The sequence below is a fragment of the Pan troglodytes genome, chromosome 18, assembly GCF_028858775.2.
Source record: "Pan troglodytes isolate AG18354 chromosome 18, NHGRI_mPanTro3-v2.0_pri, whole genome shotgun sequence".
NCBI lineage: Eukaryota > Metazoa > Chordata > Mammalia > Primates > Hominidae > Pan > Pan troglodytes.
This window is the reverse complement of record NC_072416.2, coordinates 13,819,073-13,841,950: the sequence shown is the minus strand read 5'-3', so window position 1 is coordinate 13,841,950 and position 22,878 is coordinate 13,819,073. Positions and strand designations below refer to the sequence as shown.

The following is a 22,878-nucleotide window of genomic DNA, read 5'->3' as shown; positions in this document are numbered from 1 at the left end:
CAGCCCAGCTTGCCACAAATAGCAGGTAACTAAATAAATGCAATGAGAATAAAACAAGGCCAGTGTGGTGACTCACACCTATAATCCCAGTACTTTGGAAGGCCAAGGTGGGAGGATTGCTTCAGGCCAGGAGTTTGAGACCTGCCTGGGCAACATGGTGAGACCCTGTCTGTACAAAAAAAACACAAAAGTTAGCCAGATGTGATGGTGTGCACCTCCCAGCTACTTGGGAGGCTGAGGTGGAAGAATCCCTTGAGCCTGGGAGACAGCAGTTACAGTGAGCTGAGATTGCACCACTGTACTCCAGCCTTGGTGACAGAGTGAGATCCCATCTCCAAAAAGAAGAGGAGGAAGGAGAAGGAAGAAGGAAGGAGGAGGAGGAGAAGAGGAGGAAGAGGAGGAAGAAGAAGAAGAGCAGGAGGAGGAGGAAGAGGGAGGCAAAGAAGGAAAAGATGAGGAGGAGGAGGAGGAGGAAAAGATGATCATTATGATAATGACTGATGATGAAGAGAAAGAAGAAGAGGAAGAGGATGAAGAGGAAGGGGAAGAGAGGAAGAGGAGAAAGAAGAAAAGTTATGATGCAGATGGGCCAGGCACCATGGCTCACACCTGTAATCCCAGCACTTTGAGAGACTGAGGCAGGTGGATCACCTGAGGTCAAGAGTTCAAGACCAGCCTGGCCAACATGATGAACCCCTATCTCTACTAAAAATACAAAAAACTAGCTGGTGGTGGTGGTACTTGCCTGTAATCCCAGCTACTCAGGAGGCTGAGGCAGGAGAATCGCTTGAACCTGGGAGGTGGAGGTGGCAGTGAGCCGAAATCATGCCACTACACTCCAGCCTAGCCGACAGAGCCAGACTCCGTCTAAAAAAAAAAAAAAAAAAGATGATGAAGATGATGCCAGGGAAGACAAAATGATGATGGTGATTTTTGTTTGTGGAATAACAAAGGCAAGTAGAATAACAAAGCATAGGCTTGGCTTTTAGAAAGCGTTTCTCACAGTCACCTTCTCACAGCTGAAAAGCATGAGAGGAAGCTCTGTGAGTAGCCACTGAGCCTGGAGTGTCCTAGGTGGGTGGCTGGACCCTGCACTGGGGCTGCTTATGGGGCTGCCTGTCCAGGGACTGCAGCTCCCTAAAGGCAGTGGTAGCTTCTTCAGCCCCCTGCCCAGCCTGGGACAATCCTGCCCAGAGGGTCATGGGACTGCAAGGCACCTCTCAGTAGCCACTCCCTGAAGCCAGAGACAAGGGCAACTGGTTTATTCACCAATCTTGTGGCACGTCAAGGAGAAAAGGGTCACTGTATGAGTGCCTGCTGGGGGCCAGCCACTCATGACCCCTCTTGGTGAAGCTGGTGTGTAGACTTTGCACACAGGCACTCTGGAAAGAAGGTGTCTGAACTTCCATCTTGCAGGAGGGGAAACTGAAGTTCAGAGACGTCCAGTCACTTGCTCTTGGTCACACAGAAAGTTGGTTGTAGAATCAGGAGTTAAAACCATGCTTGTCTAGCCCCAGGGTCTCTCTGTACATGTGTGTTCATATGTGTACACACATGCATTGCACACCTGTGTATGTGTGTGTGTGTGTGTGTGTACATGTCTCTGGGAGCCCTCCCCTGTGAGACTGGTAAGCTGGACTTTTGGCAGTCACCTCCTAGCTGACCTCCTGGCCTCCACCCTCACCCTGCCCCAGGGTGTTCTCCAAGCAGAGGTCTGAGTGGTCCTGTTAAAACCTGGGTTGTGCCACAGCCCTCTCCTCCCAGTCCTCCAGGGCTCCCCATCCTTCTCAGAGGAGAGGCCAAGGTATCCTCTGTGGCCTCCCCGGTCTTCCCCATCATTGCTCTGACACCTCTACCCTTACTCTCCCTAGCTCCTCTCCAGCCATGCCAGTGCTCGCAGCTCCTCCAGGGTGCTCCAGGGCCTTTGCACTGGCTGTTCCCTCTGCCTGGGGTGCTGTCACCCCAGACATCCATGAGGTTCTCTAACTCACCTCCTTCGATCTCTGCTCAAAGTCCTTTCTCAGAACAACCTTCCCTGACCTCCTGGTTTAAAATGGTAGCTCCTTTCTTCCCCTTACTGGCCTGCTGATCCCCCTTCCTTGGCTGTATTTTTATAGAATTTACCTATTTTTAATTTTCTTTGTTGCCTATGTCCCCCGCTGGGAGGTCCTTCCCTCCCTTGTCTGAGTCATTTACTGCTGCCTCCCTAGTGACCTGTACAGTGTCTGGTACACAGTATGTGCTCAGTCAACGTTTTTTGTTTCTTTGTTTTTTGTTTTTTTAGACAAAGTGCCACTCTATCACCCAAGCTGGAGTGCAGTGACATGATCTCAGCTCACTGCAACCTCCGTCTCCTGTGTTCAGGCGATTCTCATGCCTCAGCCACCTGAGTAGTTGGGACTACAGGCGCATGCCAATACACCCAGCTATTTTTTGTATTTTTAGTAGAGACAGGGTTTCGCCATGTTGGTCAGGCTGGTCTCAAACTCCTGGGCTCAAGTGATTCTCCCACCTCAGACTCCCAAAAGTGCTGGGATTACAGATGTGAGCCACTGTGCCCAGCTAAGTTTTGCTGGATAAATGTTCAAGTCCTGGGAGAAGCCAAGCCTTCCCTCTCCACCTGCTGAAGCCTCCTGGGGAGGGGCCCGAGGATGGGGCTTTCTAGTTCCCACCTCTCGTGACAGATGCCATCAAGGCCCAGGCAGATGGTGCGCTGCGCCAATGGATTTTGGCAGCAGTTACCCTGAAAAGGGCTGTTCCCGCTTGGGCAGATTGGCAGGAAAAGCCCCAAGTCAATAAGGGGTGGGAGATAAGCATGTTCGAAAGAAGCCACTGAGATTGGGTGGGCTCCAGGCTGTTCCTGTGAATCTGCAGGGCAACCCAAGGTGGGGGCGGGGTGGGGCAGGTGCCCTGCTGTGGCACCTGGAGCTGGCACAAGGCCTGCTCTGGCCCTGGTCATGGTGTGGGGTGGGGGCTCCTTCTGTCTTTGGCTGCCTGTATCTGCTCTGTGAGAGGCAAAGGATGCCAGGCCCAGGGCACTGGACCAGGCTCGTGGACTCCTGCTCAAGGCACTGCCGACTTCAGATTTTAGGTCCAAGTCCCAGGGGGGACTTCGCTTCTGAGCCAAGTGGCCCTGGTTCAAGGGTTCGCCATCTGTAAAATGGGGATAATAATAGTCCCAGCACAGCAAGGTTACTGGGAGTATGAACTCCGATTAGGCGTAGAAACTGCTTAGCTAAGCCTGGCCTGGAGGAAGTGCCCATTAAGTGGGAGTTTTTGCTGCTATTTTAGCTGCAGCAACACTGCCTCATAGCTGTGTGACCCAGGATCAGTCACTCAGCCTCCCTGGTCTGGGTCTCAGTTGCTGTTCTGTAAAAGAAGATGATACTACTAGAAGGCTTCCCACCATCTACAAGAGACTCAAAATATGCAGGCTGATTGAGGCTGGGAAGCTGCTGGGGGCCTCACCTGGAACAGAGGAGACTCCAGCCCTGGAACGTCAGACCTCCAGCTGGGATGGACTAGGGACAAGTGGAGGGAGGGGGGCCGCTGGCTGTGGGAATGTCGAGGATGGAGAGGGGAAATCTGAGGAGGCTTCTCAGAGAAGGTGAACTCTGAGCTGGGCTGTAAATCGGGAAAGATTTAAAATGTACAACATTTGGCGGTGGGGAGGCCCATTTGGAGATGGGCACTTGTGTACATCGCTGGTGAGAGTGTCAGTGGTCCAATATTTTTGGAAAGCAATCTGGCAATTTGTAGCCAGAGTCTTAAGATGGTTTACCTTTCTATGATCTAGTAATTCCCATGCTCAGGACCTCTTCTAGGGAGGTAATATAAAATGTGGATAGACCAAGAGGGTGCATAGCTAGCCACAGGGATACATTCCCTGCAGCAGAACTTGTTACACACTTTAGAAATGGAGTTTCCATGGCCAGGCTCAGTGGCTTGCACCTGTAATCCCAGCACTTTGGGAGGCTGAGGTGGGCAAATTGCTTGAGCCCAGGAGTTTGAGATGAGTCAGGGCAACATGAGGAAAACCCATCTCTACTAAAAATACAAAAATCAGCCGGGCATGTTGGTGCATGCCTGTAGTCCCAGCTACTCAGGACACTGAGGCAGGAGAATTGCCTGAACCCGGGAGGCAGAGGTTGCGGTGAGCTGAGATGGCACCACTGCACTCCTGCCTAGGCAACAGCATGAGACTCCATCTCAAAAAAAAAAAAAAAAAAATGGAGTTTCCAGGATCGTGGAGAAATGATGAACCATATCATGTCGCGCTGGGTCAAAAGCATGACATGAAAAGACACCCACTGTGTTATTTCAATTCTAAAATGCATAGAAAAAAGACCAGAAAGAAATCTGCCAGGATGTCCACAAGGGTTGTCCTTTAATGGTGAGATTATGGGAAATACTGTTGTTCTAGACTTTGCCAAATTGCCAGGAGAGCTGTGCAGTCCTTTTGGCAACCAGTTGCAGCAACACAGCAAAAGAGAAAAATGAAACCCGGCAAAGGAAGAGGTGACGGCAGCTCAGGTAGACACCGGGCACACGGATGGTTTGTTTGGACACTTGTTGAGCCGCCGGCCTGGCCAGAGACCAAAAGCTGTCCTTTACCCGTCCTCTCCCTTGTGGCCAGTCCGACCAAACCTGTCAATTTTACCTGCTGAACATGTTGCAGGTCACCCACTTCAGCTGTGACCTGTCCCCACTGACATGGGCTCCTCTTGATCACTCGTCACCTGCAGCTCCGGCCATCTTCTTGCCAGCCACATCCAGCCATGCGGTTTTTTTTGTCTAAAACACTTCAGTGTGTGCCATTGCCATTGGTCCCTCGGCCAAGCTCTCCAGTGTAGCTTTGAAGGCCTCTGGGGGCTGCCCAGGCAGGCCCTCTGGGTATGGCACCGTCACGCTGCATTCCTGCCTTTCTAGCTGGCTTCTTTACCATCTTCCATCTACGCCATGCCCAGCCTGGCCCAGGAGCTAGTGCTGCAGAGTGGAGCCAAAGAACAAACACGGGGATTGAATGAACAAGCGGAGTGGTTCCTACCATCCGCTGGGGCATGCAAATGGGGAGAGGGAACCCAGGGAGCGACCCATTTTCCAGATGAGGAAATGGAGGCCTAAGAAGTTAGTTTCTGTGCCCTGTGTGCAGATGCCACAGCTGGGAAGTCATGGTCTGCCTGTCTGTTGTTAGATCCTGTCCTTTGTGAGGGCAATGGCTGTGTTCAGGTCACCTCTGTGTCCCCAGGATGCAGCCCAAGCAGGCACACAGGCAGAGGTGGAATGAGAGAGTGAGGAGGCCCTGGGTCTCGGCCCATACGGCAGCAACTTGAATATTTTTAGCTGCCTTCTTGGGGAGGGGACATGCGGGTAGCAGTGGAGAGTGCTCAGGAGGGTGGCCTCAGTTTACCCACAGGGGCTGGGCTAATCAAATATTGAGCTCCCTGCACCTGACCCAGGGGTTCGGAAGGGCTACTGGAGGTGAAGGGGTCAGGGTAAGGAGAAAATACTGTACCAGCCACCGATCACCAGTCTGCCCCTAGACCCAGGTGTTGGGGGAGCTGACAGGGTGGGGAGCCCACACCTGCCAAACACTAGTCTGTACTTCTATCCAGGTGGACAAGGGCCCAAGAGCCTCACATGTGATTTTTAAAGAGAAGCCAGGAATCCAGGTATTTGTACCAGATCCCCGACGTTTAAAATCTTGGCTCAATGGTTCTTTTAAAAGCCTTTGATGGCTAAACGGAACACACAGAGGGGCTGCACTGGACCCAGGGGCTGCCCATTTATAACCTCTGGTTTGGGGGCTGTGGCTACTGTGTTTGGGGTCTGGTAGCGCCTCCCTGCATCCACTCCAGGTCCCCAGGCCCCCACCAGTCTTCCAGCCCATGTGCCTGTTGAGTCTCCAATTTTCTGTCCAAATGAGGAGCTCACTCAGGAGCCATCTCAGCTCCAGGCGAGGCAGCTGGGAGGAAGCAGGACCTTCATGGCATGGGACAGTCCTCAGCCAACAGGGCATGAGAGTTGGGGGATAAATGCCTGACCTCCTGCCCCTCCCAGGACCAGTCCCAAGGCTCATCTATGCAGCTCTGCAGAGGGGCTCCAGAGAGGCTGAGTATCAAGTGCCCCCAGCAGTGTCTGGCGGTGACCAGGCCAGCTGTGCCCTGTCTACTGGCCTCCTGCCCTTCTCTCCCAGCTCCCACTCCAGCTTCCTGGGGCCACTACCCAAATAAACCAGCTGCACTGTGTCCTCCTTTCAGGCCTCTGATGTCAGGGGTTCCCCAAACGAAAGCCATGAGATTTTGCTCATGGCAAAGAAACAAAAATCCTTTGAGGTGTGACAAACGCCAGGAAAGAAATGGGTGGCAGCTGCTGATGGAGGAAAGCAGGGGTCTGACGTCAGAATAGTCCCTGGAAGTAACACTGATTCTGTGGACAAAGGATAACGACAGAGGATGGGTGCAGGTGCAGAGGTTGGGGAGGGGGCTGGAGGGAGGAAAGGCAGGTGCCAAGGTCCTGGGAGGGGAATAAGTTGAGGGGTCTTCCAGGACAGGGCAGAGGGCTTGTGTGCTCCAAGTGGTGGGGTGTGGCCAAGGTGGGCTGCAGAGGTGGGCCAGGCTGGCTTCTTATTTTGGGTGCTGTATCAGTCAGGATTCTTCAGAGAAACAGAACCAACAGGAGATACAGATAGGTAGGTAGATAGGTAGGCAGGTATAGATATATAGATTTACAGGCTGGGCACTGTGGTTCATGCCTGTAATCCCAGCACTTTGGGAGCCTGAGGCAGGATGATCACTTGAGGCCAGGAGTTCAAGATCAGCCTGGGCAACATAGTGAGACAAAAAAAAATAATAAATTACCAAGTGTGCTGGCGCATGCCCGTAGTCCCAGATGCTCGGGAGGCTGAGGCGGTAGGATCGCTTGAGCCTGGGAGTTCGAGGCTGCAGTGAGCTTTGATGGCAACACTGCACTCCAGCCTGGGTGACAGAGTGAGACCCTGTTTCTAAAATAAAATGAAATTAAAAATGAGATTTACAGATGCCCCTCAATTTACAATGAGGCTACATCCCAATAAACACATCCTAAGTTGAAAACAACTTTAGTACCTCGATAAACCTGTCATAAGGTTGAAAAATTGTCAGTTGAACCCTTATAAGTTGGGGGCCATCTGTATTATGGGAATTGGCTCATGCAATTCTGGAGGCCAAGGGGTCCTAGAATCTGCTGTCTGCAAGCTGGGAGGCCCAGGAAAGCCAGTGTCGTTCCAGTCCAAGCTGGAAGGCCCAAGAGCCAAGGCCTCTGATGTCCAAGGGCAGGCGAAGATGGACATACGGGATCCAGCAGAAAGCAAATTTTACCTTTTTCCTCCTTGTTTTATTTGGGCCCTCAATGGATTGAATGGTGGCCGCCCACAGTAGTGAGGGCGATCTTCTTCACTCAGTCTACTTGTTCAAATGCTACTCTCTCCCCCAGCCCCCACTTTTTTTTTTTTGAGATAGGGTCTCACTCTGTCACCCAGGCTGGAGTGCAGTGGCCAATCTCAGCTCACTGCAGACCTCTGCCTCCTGGGTTCACGCGATTCTCATGCCTCAGCCTCCTGAGTAGCTGAGACTATAGGTGCCCACCACCACGCCCAGCTAATTTTTGTATTTTCGGTAGAGACAGGATTTCACCGTGTTGGTCAGGTTGGTCTCGAACTCCCGACCTCAAGTGATCCACCCACCACAGCCTCCCGAAGTGCTGGGATTACAGGCATGAGCCACCGCGCCCTACCGCAAATTCTACTTTCTTGCAGAAACACCCTCCCAGTCACACTTGGAAATCATGTCATGCCGCTATCTGGGCACCCCTTAGCCCAGTCAGGCTGACACATAAACTGAATCATCACAGCTGCCCCTGAGGATCAGCTGGGGACCTTAAACAATTCCAGGGCTCAGCTGTACCCCACAGGTGCTGGCTTTGTACCTGAGGGGGTACATGTACCTGAGGGGGCCTGGGCCTGGGCTGAAGCCTGTTTTTCTGGCTGGGCCGTTGGTGAGACCCCCTGGCTGAAATTGCATGTGCCAGGCTGGGTACTGGTGCTTGATTTACCTGCCCCCACTTCATCTACACAAGCAAGGACACTGCCAGAAAGGTTCCCATTTTACAGATGAGGAAATTGAGCCTCATGCGGTGTCACCATGTACTCAAGGCCACAGGGATGGGGAGCATTGGTGCAGGGACTTGAACCTTGTCAGCAACTCCAAAGCCTGCACTGCCACCTACTCCACCCTGCTTGAGGTCTCGCTCGTCACTGAGATACCAGCAGCAGCTCGGTCTCAGCTCAGATACCTGTGGAGGGTTGGGGGACACAGAATTTCTGATGGTGGCAGAGGAAATCCCTCAAACACTCCTACCCTTGGCAACCTGGCCCGGGCAAATTCTCCTGAAGATCTTTGGCTGGCCCTGGTAAGGCCTGGAAGACACCAGAGTGAGCACACATAGGGAGAGGCTGAAAGTTAGGGCCATGGGCATGGAGAACTGAATGGAATTCAGGCTTTAAGAATCTGGAAGTGTATCCAAGAATGACTTCATCCATCAGTCCATCCATCCATCCAACATACATGCACAGAGAGCTCATGGGCCAGAGCCTGCACCCAGCTCCCACAGAACAGGTGAAAATAAAACACAGTCGTTGCCTGTGGGTGAGTCTATTGGAGAGGGAGAACTGAAATAAGAATTGCAAGGCTGGGCGCTGTGACTCACGCCTCTTGTCTTAGTGCTTTGGGAGGCTGAGGCAGGAGGATTGCTTGAGCCTAGAAGTTTGAGATCAGCCTGCGCAAGTGAGACCTTGTCTCTATGAAAAAATTAATAAATTAACCGGGAGCGGCAGCATGTGCCTGTGGTCCCAGCTCTCTGGGAGGCTGAGGAAGGAGGATCGTCTGAGTCCAGGAGGTGGAGGCTGCAGTAAACTATGATCGCCCCACTGCTCTCCAGCCTTGGTGACAGAGCTTGACCCTGTCTCCCAAAAAAAAAAAAAAAAAAAAGAATTCCACAGTTCGCAACACACTGTGATATGTGTGTGTCATAGTGGCATCTCTGATCTGGGATAACATTTAGGGGTACAAGGACTCAGACTTAAATACTCTAGTCCCAGAGTGAGCTGGTTCTTTTCTTCTGTCAGCATTTTTTTTTTTTTTTTTGAGACAGGGTCTCACTCTGTTGCCCAAGCTGGTGTGCAATGGTGCGATCTCAGCTCACTGCAACCTCCACCTCCTGGGTTCAAGCGATTTTCCTGTTTCAGCCTCCTGAGTAGCTGGGACCACAGGCCTGGTTAATTTTTGTATTTTTAGTAGAGACGGGGTTTCACCGTGTTGGCCAGGCTGGTGTCGAACTCCTGACCTCAAGTGATCTGCCCACCTTAGCCTCCCAAAATGCTGGGGTTATAGGCATGAGCCACCATGCCCGGCCTTTTAGCTCTTCTGATCCTATCACTGAGGAAATCTTGGTTAGGCGCCAATAGGCCTCCCCTATTAACGGCACAGGCAAGGCTGGGCCCAGAGCCTGTGGCAGGTGCTAGGACCTGGCTAAAAATTTAATGATATGGATTTGCTTGTGCTGCATTTGTTTTTATATCTTTAATTTCTGGCAAGGGTAATGGGTTGAATGGTGAGCCCTTCTAAAAAGGTGTCCATGTCCTGAACCTGGTCCCTGTGAATGTGACGTTATTTGAAAATAGGGTTTTTGCAGAGGAAACGAAGGATCTTGATTAAGACCACCGTCAATCAGGGCGGGCCCTAAATCCAATGACTGCTGTCCTTTCAAGAGAAAGGAGAGGGGGATTTGACACAGACACGGGGAAGAAGGTGCTGTGGGGAGAGGCAGGGACTGGAGTGATTCACTCATGGGGCGAGGAACGCCAAGTGCCGGAGCCACCGGAGCCGGGAGACAGGCAGGAGGCAGCTTCTCCCTCTAAGCCTCCAGGAGGAGCAGCCCTGCTGGCAGCTTGATTTTAGACTGGCCTGCAGAACTGTGGGAGAGTAAATATCTATTGTTTTAAGCTGCCCTGCTTGTGATCATTTGTCATGGCGGCCCTAGGAAATGAATGCCGCAGTGGTGCTGGTTTTCTGTTTCCAGCGAAAAGTCTTCCTCTTAAAAAAAAATTGAATTTAAAGGGCAAACCAAGAGTCAAGGAAGCAAAGCCAGGTGTGGTGGCACTTGCCTGTAGGCCCAGCTACTCAGGAGACGGAGTTGGGAGGATTGCTTGAGTCTGGGAGATCTAGGCTGCAGCGAGCTGGGACCGCACCAGTGCACTCCGGCCTGAGCAACATAGCAAGACCCCGTCTCAAAAAAAAAAAAAAAAAAAAAAAAGGCAAGGAAGCGACAGTGGAGGTGACAGGCAGGCGGCAGGCGTGTGTTCAAGGGGCACTTGCTGCCCTCTGGGAGGAAGTCAGACAGCCAGGCAGTGTCAGGACTGCAGGGACCTGCAGAGCAGTCTGGGCCCCAAGGCAAGCGCACGGCCGGGGAGCCCAGGTGGCTGGTCTCTAAGTGGGGCAGGTAGACCCAGGGCTGGAGCAGGGCCAGCAGCCCTGGGGCCTGTGGAGGGAAGGGAAGCTTCACACTGCCCATCGGGCAGCCTTAAGTGAATCCCCAGGAAGCCCCTTCACCCCATGGGTGATTCAGAACCAACTTTCCTTTGGAGAACAGCTCTTTAGACGTTAAGGGTTTTTTCCCAACGCCATGAAGTGCCACAGAGCAGCAGGACGTGGGGGAAGGGGGTTTCCAGCAGCTGGCTGGCCGGCAATCGGTCTTCCCCTAGAGGTCACCCGCAGGCAGGACACTACCACCTGCCCTTGCTGGCCCTGCCCTCCGGCTAGAGTCAGGACGCTCTGGGCCTGTTGGGCATAATCACTGGACCCTGCGAGGCTTCGCTTCATGGCTACCGAGTGGAACCCTCCCGAGGCCCTGGGGAAAACACTGACAGCAGCTGGTATATGCAGGTCACTGCCAACCGCAGAGCAGGGGATATACAGACATGCTCTGGGGGCACCACAGACGTGGCCCCAGCCTCTCAACCAGCCCCAGGCGACCCCTGGGTTTGAACCTGGGCTGGGAATGGAAGGAGGGAGGAGCTGTCACCCAGCGGGTCTCAGACATGTAAATGCCCACGAGGCCTGAGACCCGGGTGAGGCGGGGGCATGGGAGGGCAGCTCTGCCCTGGGCAGTGGCTTCCTCCTTCTGTTGGCGTAACCCCAACCCTTGGCATGTGGTGGGGGAAGGGGGTTCCTTGTTCATTCTTTCTCCACTCAACTTGGTTATCCTCTCAAGACCCAGAAGTTTCCTGCCGTTTCTGGGTAGGGTTTAAGCTGGATGGTGAGATTTTGAGGACCTGTGATCCCGTTTCCAGGGATTTCAGGGTTTCACGCTGGTGGACATTGGTGTTTCCAAGTCATGTCCACCCCCGCACTTCACCTCTGTCCTCGGTGGGGAGCCTTCCTGCTTCCCTCGGCCCGGCCTGGCAACAATGAGGCTGCTTGCTATGCTTGTCCTGCGAGGTAGGGCTTGGCTGTCCCACTCCACAGATGCAGAGCCTGAGGCTTGGATGGGCAGCCACCTGCCCAACAGGGAAAAGATGCAGAATGAGGACCACGCTCCCTGTACCCGGCAGGGGTAGGGCGGGGACACTTCCTGATGGTGCCAACTGCTCCTTAGCAGTTATTCCCGGGTTGTATGAGCCCCGACAACCTCTTAGGAACCTGGGGATGGGAGGGAACCTGGTGTGGGGAGGAGGGAGAGGGAGGGGCTCCAGCCACCACACCCCTGCCAAGCAGCTGCACCGGGATGAGGGGTCATTGGCTGGGAACCTTCCCCTGTGCCAGGCCACGGCCTCCTGCCACAGCCCCCAGGAGCAGCACGCTACATTCTTGGTAACTTTTTTTCTCTTTTATTGCCAAGTTTAAATTTACAAGGAAGTTCCAGTTTTCATTTCCACCCTCGTGTTCAGTACTCACGAAGCATGAGTCATGCTGGCGAAAGCAGGTACTTCCCTAGAGCGGTCCCGAGGCTCAGAGGCATCGAGGTTTTCTAACCCTCGGTTCTCACTGGGACAAAAATTATTTACATATTTTTAGCTCAAGGAAACATAAGGAACTCGTACAGTGTAGGCCCAATATCAAGATGACTACATTAAATGCTTCAGATTTATTTATTGCATCTAGACAAGAAGATCAAAATCAGTTCACCCCACGCCTTTTTTAAAAACAGTGCATCTCAGAGACCTTAGAGGAATCTAGCGCGTCTGGCAGGGCTGTGCTTCTTCACCTGCCCCTTAGGTTGCTTGTGAACGCAAGTGTCTGGGTTGTGGGAGGCTGCCAAGGCTCTGGGAGAGGGACTGGGCTGGGACAGCGGCAGAGGAGGGGCTGCTCACGGAGGCCCCTCCTCCCAATCCCACGCAATGGTGAAGGCTGGCCCTTCCTGCCTGGGGGAGTGCCTCAGCTGGCCCCATCTGACCTGCTGGGACAGGTACCTTGCACGTCCAGAAAGGGACGAGCACACATCCACAACAACATTCAAAGCCAAGGTTTGGGAGTTCCTGTGGCCAGCCCTGCTCCCTGACTTGGCAAACCCAGCCGGAGGTGCACAGGGGAAGGGTGGACCAGGGCCTGGGCCATAACTCTAAGTGCTCTCTGCAGGGACTTGGGGGGCGGGCCGGATGGGTCTGTGGGGGCTGACCTCAGACCTCTGAGGCTATGACCTGAGTGTCAGAAGCCACAGCCCCCACTGTGGGCCTTCCCACACTCCTGGCTCTTCCTCTGGATGCCCGGGACCCAGCGTGTCCTGTCTGGACTGGCCTGTCTGGGAGCTCCTGAAGACATAGCTGTGCCCACTGCTGCTGAGACCTGGGTGAGGTGGGGTCCTTTGAAGCCAAAATGGCTGGTGGCCTCCAATGGGCTCCCAGACCTCCTTACATAAGCAAAGCCTCTGGGAGCCCTGGTTATAGGAAATCCTCACCCCACACACCTTGAGGTGTCCCCCAGAGGCAAGTCGCCAGCCCCAGCTGAAAGAGGCCCCTGAGAGTGACCCTGCAAGCCCACATGGGGACTGCCCTTTTCTTGGCCAGGGATGCAGGGTAGAAGCCCTGCCCTGAGCAGTGTCGTTTATCCTCCGCTGGTCCTCCCGGTCACCTTTTATCCTCTGCTGGTCCTCCCGGGCATGCTGTCCAGCCCTGACCAAGACCTCTCTCCTTCAGTGCTCAGTGGTTACAAGGCCAGTTGGAGCCCAGAGACTTCTGACAGCAGGCTGGTGGCCCACCCGTGTGGCATGGAGTGAGCTGCAGGCTGTTCCTCCTGGTCACGCCTTGGGGTGGGGCAGCCACTTGCCTTCTCTAGTTTCTGCTGCCCCACAGACAGAGTCATTTCAAAACCAGAAGTGCATGTCTCAGGGGCTAGCCAGCTCCAGCCAGGGCCAGCTTGATCCTCTCTACCCCTCTTGCTCTTAAAAAATTAAGCAACACACAGGCTGCCTGCTGGGTGTGGCGTGTCCCGTCTCCTGATGCTGTGGTCCTTCTCTCCATGATGGTCTTCCCCCCGCCCTACCCTGCCTTCCTTCTCTTCCAGGGATTCTGCAGATGGCCATGGTGGTCATGGTTTGTCCTTCCTTTGGGTTTCTGCCCATGTGCCCTTTCTGAGCTGTGCCTTTTCTCTATGGAAGCAAAGGTCCTTGTACCTGTAGCCATGAAGGCTGGGTGGGCACAGCTACCCAGAGGGCTTCTAAGGACTGAGGCCTGTCGCCATGGGCGCCACTCCCCCTCCTAGGCAGGACTGGGTTTCCTTCATGAGGTTGAAAACTGCCCTCGGCAGGCCTTGCGGGGACAGCTGGCTTGGCCGAGGAGACAGAGACTATGTTCTTCTAAAATGCAGGTGGCAAAAGATCTCAGCGCGGCTCCCAAGACTACCCTATGGCCAGGCTCCGGCGGATACCTAACGCCCCTGGTGGGCACATCTGCTGGCAGGTCTGGAGGAAAGTTGTGGAAGGTCTCACCAGTGACCAGAGAGGTGAGGGGCCGCTGGCCCTGGTGGACTTGGGGAGGGTGGATCACGGCCTGGGCTGTGAGTGCTGTGTCCGGCTCACGAGCTGGCCGAGTAGAAAGGAACATCTTGGGGGCTGTGTCTGATGCATCTGGGTCCTTGCTTGTACACACCCAGCCCGAATGGGGAAGGGAACCATGGGGTTTCCATTTTCAGACCAGCAGCAGTAGCAGAGGGAGAGTGACAGACTCAGAGCTCTGGGGACACCATGCCCTTGCAGCTGGAGGGGAACTGGCTCTGGGCCATCTCTCGGCACATGTGGGCACACACAGTCGAGGGCAGGTGACGTAGAGGGTGTCTTCCTTTGATTTCCATCATGGCCACAGGGTCGGGAGTCTTCACGGTCCCAAGTGGTTCCTTCTTAGAGATGGTAACACTGAAGAAGGTGCTGGAAGCTGTCTCTGTTTGGTTTTGGTGAAGAGAAATGAGGAAGCGTCCTGAGTGGGGAGCTGGCTACATTCCTCCTTTTCCTGGAGAAATCTTTCCATGATGGGAGGCCTCTCGGCTGCTATGGCAGAAAACCATTCAGCCCTCTCAGCTCTGTGTGTACCTGAGAATACATGTATCTCCCTTGTTTTTGTTTAAAAAATAATCTAAACTTTCCAGGAAGGTACTTCATTATTCCACAGGCTTGCAGAGTTAGTGAGTAACAAAGAATCACTTAAATAAATGGAAAAAGCCACACTAAGAACTCTAAAACAAAATATCAGGACAGGTCCAGTGAAAATGATCATGAAATCTTAACTGTATTATTACACTTTTCACATGACATCAAACCTTAGTGTTGATGTTTTTGGACTTCTTTTAAATAGAAGTTTTAAAAATAAATGTTCACCTGCTGCCAAAAGCGGAAATAAATATCCAAAGGAGATGTTTATCTAAGTCTGCTTTTCTACAAATTTCTACGTACAGTGACCTGGTCCAATTCTTCTGTGCACACTGGGGCTGGTGACAGAGGAGCCATATGACAGAGGAAGAAAGAGGTGCCGGTGGGTCCTGCCACCCGGGGCTCAGAGACACGGAGCCCAGGCAGCTCCCTGAGTGGCCGGTGCAGTCATCTGCATTCGCCGCGGTGTCTCCGCTGGTCCCAGCCTGCACGTGAAGAGATGCAAAGTGAAAAAGGAATTCAAGGACAACATGGGGCTTCTTCCCATTCAAGGTTAGCGCAGGGATAGGTGGTTGAGATGGCTGCTGGGGGCCGCAGAGAATGGTGGGTGCTCCCAATGTGTCTTGCCAGTCAGCGGCACTGGGGTCCCTACCAGCGGGGCCACACACACAAAGGGAGGCCCCGGCACTGACTCAGTCCTCAGCGGTGCCCACAGGCTCAGCACATGCAGCCTCTTCGCCCACGGGCTCTGTGCAGGCGGCAGCCGGCGTGGACAGCGGGGGCATGCCGGTGAGGCTGCGGAGGCTGTGGGGGTCAACTGGGGGGACAAGGGTCAGCGATTCGACGCTCAGCGTGTCAGCCGTGTCCTCGCAGAGCAGGGAAATGGTGGGCTGCCGGGCAGGGACGAGGCTGGGGGACAGGCTGGCTGTCTCCACGGCTGCGCTCCTGGCCACGTTCTTGCTGGGCTTGGAGTCTGCTTCCGTTTCGTTGACGATTACCAACTGGTCAGGAAGGTGAGGCTTAGGCAGTTCTGGAGTCATGGGGGCATCTGGATTGGGGGAGAAAAACCAGAAACACACTGAGCCCTTGAGACACCCCGTCGCACTGCGCCCTGTGCTCCCATCCTGAACCGCGGCCCTGGTGAGCTAGGTGGGAGGTGGCTGGCTGGCGTGAGGGCTCAGCGTGGCTCCACTCACTCCTTTTGGGGACACAGAACCTGCAAAATCCAGTCTGACTTTGGCCTGGGGAAAATGCAGCAGGGCCTAGGATTACCCTGACTTGTGATATGAGGGGAAAATTCAGGGCCTGTGCAAAATCAGCATGTGGCTTATGAAAGCACAGTTCCTGGGTGCAGAGACCCAGCTGACAGGCTTTATGTGTGGGCAAATCTCAGGCCTGCCTGATGATAAATACTTGTTTAGGAAGTAAATGGGCTTGGGTGTGCTCGTAATATCAGGCCATTTCCAGAGTATACATTTGATGACATTTACCCAAGAGGGAACCCACTGCAATATTAAAAAAAAAAAAAAAAAGGAAATTCTGTAGAACTTTTCAGCTTGCAAAACCAAAACAAAACCTTGGCCTGTCTCCTCCTCCTCCTCAAAGTGCTGAGCCAGCACCCACCAAGGGGCTGCTGTGGTTACTCAGGCCATTACTGTCCCGAGCTTCCCGGCAGGGGCCACTGAGAAACCACGCCAGGACGAAGGCAGGTGAGGTTCCACCCAACGCAGTTATTCTTGGAGCAGCAATTTCTTTCCTTGGTGCTTTTTTTTTTTTTCCTTTTGGCGGAGTCTCACTCTGCTGCCCAGGCTGGAGTGCAGTGGCATGATCTTGGCTCACTGCAACTTCCACCTCCTGGGGTCAAGTGATTCTCGTGCCTCAGCCTCCCGAGTAGCTGTGATTACAGGCATCTGCCACCACATCCGGCTAATTTTTGTATTTTTGTAGAGATGAGGTTTCACCATGTTGGCCAGGCTGGTTTCAAACTCCTGACCTCAAGTGATCCGCCCGCCTCGGCCTCCCAAAGTGCTGGGATTACAGGCATGAGCCACCGTGCCCGGCCCTTTTCAAAATCCTACAGACACATGCTGGCCCATTTGCCTTCCAGTGATGAGCCTGCCTGAACAGAAACACCAGATGCAGCTGGAATTCATTGTGGAAAACATCTTCCAGCACTTCAGATGCTGGGTGTTTAAAAACATTGAGAAGAAGACAGTGGGCAACCTGCTTGGAGGCAAATTCTCATTTGCACAGAGCTGGGGGTCCCCAAGCCATGGCGGGAGGTGCTGACGATGCTATATCGAGCTAAGAGTCTGACAGCAGCCTGGGACCCGGGAAGCATGGTAGAATTTTTTTTTGTTCAACGTGATTCCAGTTTAGTTTATTTTCTCTTTTAAGTCAGGCCAAAATAAAACAGAAGAGCAAATGGAACGTAAAGCAAAATAATGGAAAAACAAAGAACGAAATAAAAGCAGGCAGCATATAGAAAGGGAAGAGGGAGAGGAAGAGAGCTCCCATCACAGAGCGAAAGCACGAGAGACAGACTGGATTTCAAAGCACACACCGGCATTTCTCCCCACAAGACTCTGGGCAAGATGAACTCTAAAAGGTCACAATTCATTTCATTTGTTTTTTTGAGACAGGGTCTCACTCTGTCACCCAGGCTGGAGTGCAGTGGCATGATCATAGCTCACTGCAGCCTCAACCTTCTGGACTCAAGTGATCCTCCTGCTTCGGCCTCCTGAGTAGCTGGGACTACAGGCCCGTGTCACCACACCTGGCTAATTTTTAAAGTTTTTTGTAGAGACGGGGTCTCATTACGTTGCCCGGGCTGGTATGGAACTCCTGGGCTCAAGCAATCCTTCTGCTTTGGCCTCTTAAAGTGCTGGGATGTGCACAGGTGTGAACCACCGTGCCCAGCCCAATTAATTTCTTCCTAATGCCTTTTTTAAAAGAGAGAGAGAGAGAGAGATCTAGAGGAAACCATTGCATGAGGCTTTGGTCCTCGCTCTGGGAGGGTGGCAATGGGCATCGGTGAACACTAGTGGAAAAAGTGATTTGAGGTGTGATCTGAGCCCAGAAATGCTGAGTAAACACTACATGCGAATTCTGGTTTCTTTGAATTTCAACTGATTTGCTCCATTCAGTAAGGATGGCTTGTGGTGCTGGGCTGGTTTCAGCTCAGGCGTGCGCCCTGACCTAGCACGATCTGCATGCTGTTCCTCAGAACCTGTGGTTCCCTGAGCAGTGCTCACCTGCTCTGGTGGCCTCTGCCCTTGCTTCGAATGGGCATGAGCAGACCTGTGACAAACTCACACACATGTGGATCCACACATAAATTTTGCTGCTGAGGAGGCAGTTTAGAAATGACTAATTCCCCAAATGGCACTGTCCTACCATCTGGAGACAAAGTAGCCAAGCGTTTCCTTCACGTTTTCTTAAAATTTCGATGTAAGTGTTTTCTCTCTTTGCTCAAGTCTGCATTTGCATGCAGATATTCAAAGAAGCTGGCCAACTTCGTTCCCTGCTCCTTAATGGGGTGTTTGGTTATGAGAATAATCAGGGATGTGGAAACCTTGTAGGCAAATATATCAAAAAGAGCAAACCAACTAACAATAGCATGCGCACAGAACTGATTTCTTCTTCAGGAAAAGGACCAACAATTTTTATTAAAAGGGTTGGTTTCCCCGCTAAAAGTAGCCTCTTTTTAAATAGGGAAAAAATAACCTCTTCTTACCCATCACCTATGACATGGCCTTGTTGTTGTTTAAGAACTGCTTCCTGAACTTGATCTACAAGGGTATCCAACCAAGGCAGGTGAAAAAGGAGAACTCTGCCAGGTTTTCACTGAGGGGAAAATTACCCAGTGAGGACACTTTTTTCTAGTCAAGTGCTGAGCTGCAAAAGATACTGGTGAAGCCTTGGCTTCATGCCTGCTGGTGTTTTTGAACTCTAGGGCCACAAGTTGAGGCCAGGCTCAGGAAATGAGGGATTTGGAGAAAAGTCTGACTTCCTGGCCACGGGCTGGGGAGACAGAGCCGAGGGGGTAATGGGACATTCAGGAAGGCCACGTTTCCATAAGCAGCGGACAGACATCCCGTGGCTGTGGCCAGTGAGGACACCAAGGCAGCAGGTCCCCCATGTGCCTGGCCAGCACCTCAGAAACTGATCTGCAGGCCTAGGGTGGGGCCTTAACACATCCTTGTCAAGCAAATGGTGACTTCCAGCAAAAACTTGGATTTGTTGTGCTGGGCTGGGAAAAGGTGGGGCTGAGTGTTGTGGGGAAGAAAAGGATGGTACCTGTAGAGCAAGTGGAGGGCAAAGCTCAGAGAAAATAGGATTTCAACACAAATGAAGGCAAACGCTCCCAGCAGACAAGTGCAATGGCCAATGGAGAAAAGCGCATCAGAAACCAGAGAAGAAGCGTCATAGGGGAGGCAGCAGGGATGGCCCCGACAGCGAGCCAGGCTGCTGGGTGGTGGCCCATGGACCAGCCTCACCGCTGTGTGGGTGCCACTCAGAAAGGGAGATGGTGGGACCACATCCATCCATGTGTCTATGAGGGAAATGGCTCTTGGCTTCCGGTCAAAACAGGACTGAATTTGCCACTTATCTTAGAGCAAGACTAGGGGAAGAAAGGAAAAAAGAAATGAGGAGACTTCTTGGTTGCTTTCTACAAATTCTCACTTTGCCAGCCAACTGCCGCCCAACCCCCATGGCCTAAACTGGGGGGACCCCTGGGGGACTTGGCAGGAGCATCTGCTTCTGGCCCGGGCCGAGCCTGACACTGGTGCACACGTCACAGAGAAGGACAGCGTTTCCAGGCTGTACAGGTCTGGCTCAGAAGGACCGTCGCGAAGGTGAAGGACCGTCGCGAAGGTCAAGGGCCGAGGATCTGGTCTTCACATGAGGTGAGGCCAGACAGGGAGCAGGGAGAACCAGCTTTGGGGGAAAATGGGGAAGTGCCGCCTTGGCAAATGGCTCTGTGCTCAGGCCCAGCTTGGCCCACCTTGCCAGCGCGGACCCTGCCGACTGTGGAAACGCAGCGTGGCGAGTGGACGTCGCGGCCCGAGCGGCTCACAGGGGAGACCTGCCTGAATTGACTGTGCGTGAGGTGCCGTGGCAGCTGCCGTTCGGAGCACTAAACCCAGTGGCCGCCATGACTGTCGGCCTCCGACAGGCTGAACACTCGCCGGCGTCCTTTCCTGCCACTCCTGACTAGAGGGAAAACACAGCGACAGATCATAGAAAGCCTTTAACAATGGGACGGCAGAGGCGACATGGAGGGGACACAGAGCAGCAGCGGACGCTGAGCACTGACGAGGGGCGAGGGTCGTGGGGCAGTGCCCAGCATGGGCTTGTGGCCACCGGTGCATGGGGCGCTGGCCCCCCATGCAGAGAAGACACCCCCCATGCAACCCCCAGGATGAGGCAGGGTCGGGATCGCCAGAACCAAATTGTTCACTCGTGCAACTTAAACGGGTTAGGGGCAGAGAAGGTGGAGTCCTGTTGGAAAGGAAAGATGGGTTCATCCGCAACATCTGGTCTTGGTCGGAAGCCTCAGGGGACGGAAGAACAGAGTCATCTGTCAGTTTCAGACGTGGCCCAAGAGTCAGGACACGAAAACCCGGCGTCCTCAGGACAGTGTGAGGAGGGCAGGGTGTGTGGCTGGAGGACTGGCATCAAACCAGCTAAGTGAATCAAGCAGATTTCTGACCCCAAGTGAGGAGGTTCTTGGTGTCACACGCTGACGCCAACAGCACAGCTCCGAGTCCTGAGAAAGCTCAGATGCTCGAGGCGCTCCACGAGCCTCTCCACGAGCCTCTCCCTCAGCCACCTAACTGGGCAGCGACTGGGTGACCCGTGCCTTTGAAAATCAAGACTGAACCACAGCAGGAGAGCGGAGACCAGGTGCCAGGTGGCCGAGTGGGGCTTCTAATTGGCTGAAATAAAAACGTCGGGAGCATCTCACTGCGGAGGGAGAAACCACACTCTCGGAGATGAAGGCGGGTGAGCACACAGCTTGAATGTGACGCCATAGAGCACTACAGTGTGAAGGTCCTTAGATGCCACTGGACTATACACTGAAAAACGGCGAAAATGGTAAAGTTTATGTTACCCGTATGTTACCACAATAAAAAAGGATGATGGCACAGAGAAAACTGAGAAAAGGGACGATATCTTACTTGGGGTTTCTGTCCTTAAAACTCCAGCGGGACAGTGGTGACCGAGTTGAGTGGCATGTGGGTGGGTTTCAGGTCATCTGACTCTCAGTTGGCCCAAATGGGAGGTGTGGTGGGGTGAAGGGGGCTCTCCTGGACACAGGCACAGGGGTGGGTCCAGATGGGAGGGAAGCCGGGGAAGCTCCCTGCACTGGGCCGTCAACAGCAGCCAGACCTGTCTTTCTTTCTATAAAACCTCAGGGGACAATCGAGGTGGCCATGACTCATAACCCAATGTGGTTTTGTTTGTTTGTTTGTTTTGAGACAGAGTCCCGCTCTGTTGCCCAGGCTGGAGTACAGTGGCATGATCTCGGCTCACTGCAACCTCTGCCTCCCAGGTTCAAGCAATTCTTCTGCCTCAGCCTCCCGAGTAGCTGGGATTACAGACACCTACCACCACGCCTGGCTAATTTTTGTATTTTTAGTAGAGATAGGGGTTCACCATGTTGGCCAGGCTGGTCTCGAACTCCTGACCTCACATGATCCACCCGCCTCAGCCTCCCAAAGTGCTGGAATTACAGGCATGAGCCACTGCACTCGGCCGTTTTTGTTTTTTAAAAATGAATGTTTAATTACACCTACTATGTGCTCCCCCAAATTAAAAATAAATAAATAAGCAGGCTGACATTCACGCTGTCCTCATTTTTGAACAAACAGTTTTCTGTCTTCCCCAAGGTAGTTCACTTGGAATGTATGTGAACTCCAACTAATCTGGAGCTCAGAGGTGTGAGTGGGCTATTTAAGGAACTCACTGTAGGTCAGAGTTCTTATCTGAGGAGATGGTTTTCCTATCGGCATCTCACTCAGAGAGTGTGAGTGTGTGTATGTGACTGTGTGCATCTATGTGTAAGTGTGTGTGTAGGTGCAGGTATGTGTGTGTGACCATGTATATACATTTGTATGTGTGTGACTGTATGAGTGTGTGCATGTATGTGAATGTGGCTGTGTATTTATGTGAGTGTGACTATGTAAGTCCATTTGTATATGTGTGACTGTGTGAGCATGTGCAGTGGCATGTGTGACTGTGTGTGTGTGACTATGTATGCACATTTGTATATGTGAGCATGTGCAGTGGCATGTGTGTGACAGTGTGCATGTATGTGTGTGTGGGAGCGTGACTATGCATGCACATTTGTAAGTGTGAGTGTATATGCCCTGGTATGTGTGTGATTGTGTATGTGTGGGAGTGTGACTATGCATGCACACTTGTGTGTGTGTGTGTGTACTGGTGTGTGTGACTATGTATGCACATTTGTATGTGTGAGTGTGTATGTGCCCTGGCATGTGTGTGACTGTATGTGTGGGAGTGGGACTATGCATGCACATTTGTATGTGTGGCTGCATGAACATGCACATTGGCATGTGTGACTGTGTGTATGCAGAAGAGTCACTGTGTGGGTGCACAGTGGTATACCAGAAGATATTTCTAACGTTTTCCTGTGGCCCCACATGTGGTTCTAAAATTGGGTCTTTTTTCACTTTCCCGCTGTATATTCTTTGCAAGTTCAGCTTCTCAAAACCATAAAATGTTTAAGGGGAAAAAATGCTGATTCCAACCCTGCAATTTTCTCACTAGGGGCTGTCTGAGGCCTGCCAGGATAGCTCTGCTGGATGTGTGGGCGACAAGATGCCTGGCTCCTGGACACTTCGTGGGGAGGGTGTCGGGCTCTCCCCGCAGAGCACTGGAGGATCTCACCACACTTCTCAAAAGGACTGGCCATTAAAGTGCCCTGGGGCACAGTTGCTCGGGTCATCAGGGAGTTCAGTGTTGACTCTCCCTTTGGTCTGGGGCCAGCACTGACAGAGCCACTCCAGGGCACCCATAGCTCTGCCTCTGGCGTGTGAAGGAGGCTCAGAGGCAGGTGCTGCACACGGAGGGAGCCTCCGGGTGACCAGGGAGTCAGTGACCCCTCGGGGCTGTCCCCTTCCCCCTTCTGGCTGAGAGGCCCTCACCTGTACTGGGCCTGAAGCTACCGCTGGGCTA

At 53.0% G+C, this 22,878-nt stretch overlaps 1 protein-coding gene and 1 long non-coding RNA gene across 9 annotated transcripts in view; both read right to left on the bottom strand.

The window, feature by feature from the left end:
• Window positions 1–745: 745 nt before the first annotated feature.
• Window positions 746–11,593, bottom strand: LOC134808735 (uncharacterized). The gene is made up of 4 exons (XR_010152269.1): window positions 11,452–11,593; window positions 6,861–7,003; window positions 4,661–4,986; window positions 746–867 (listed from the first exon to the last, which is right to left on the bottom strand). It is a non-coding gene; the product is annotated as an uncharacterized LOC134808735 (long non-coding RNA).
• A 313-nt stretch (window positions 11,594–11,906) lies between these two features.
• CLEC16A (C-type lectin domain containing 16A) overlaps window positions 11,907–22,878 on the bottom strand; it is a 236,576-nt gene continuing 225,604 nt past the window's right edge. For 4 of the 8 annotated variants that reach the window (XM_009430305.4, XM_054668201.2, XM_054668200.2 and 1 more), the window contains one exon: window positions 11,907–15,721. In XM_009430305.4, the coding sequence (XP_009428580.1) occupies window positions 15,366–15,721 (356 nt within the window). In that variant the 3' untranslated portion in view covers window positions 11,907–15,365. Of the gene's footprint in view, window positions 15,722–19,766; window positions 20,757–22,878 lie in introns of those variants that run through there. The other 4 variants (XM_054668203.2, XM_063796660.1, XM_054668202.2 and 1 more) reach the window with 2 other exon arrangements.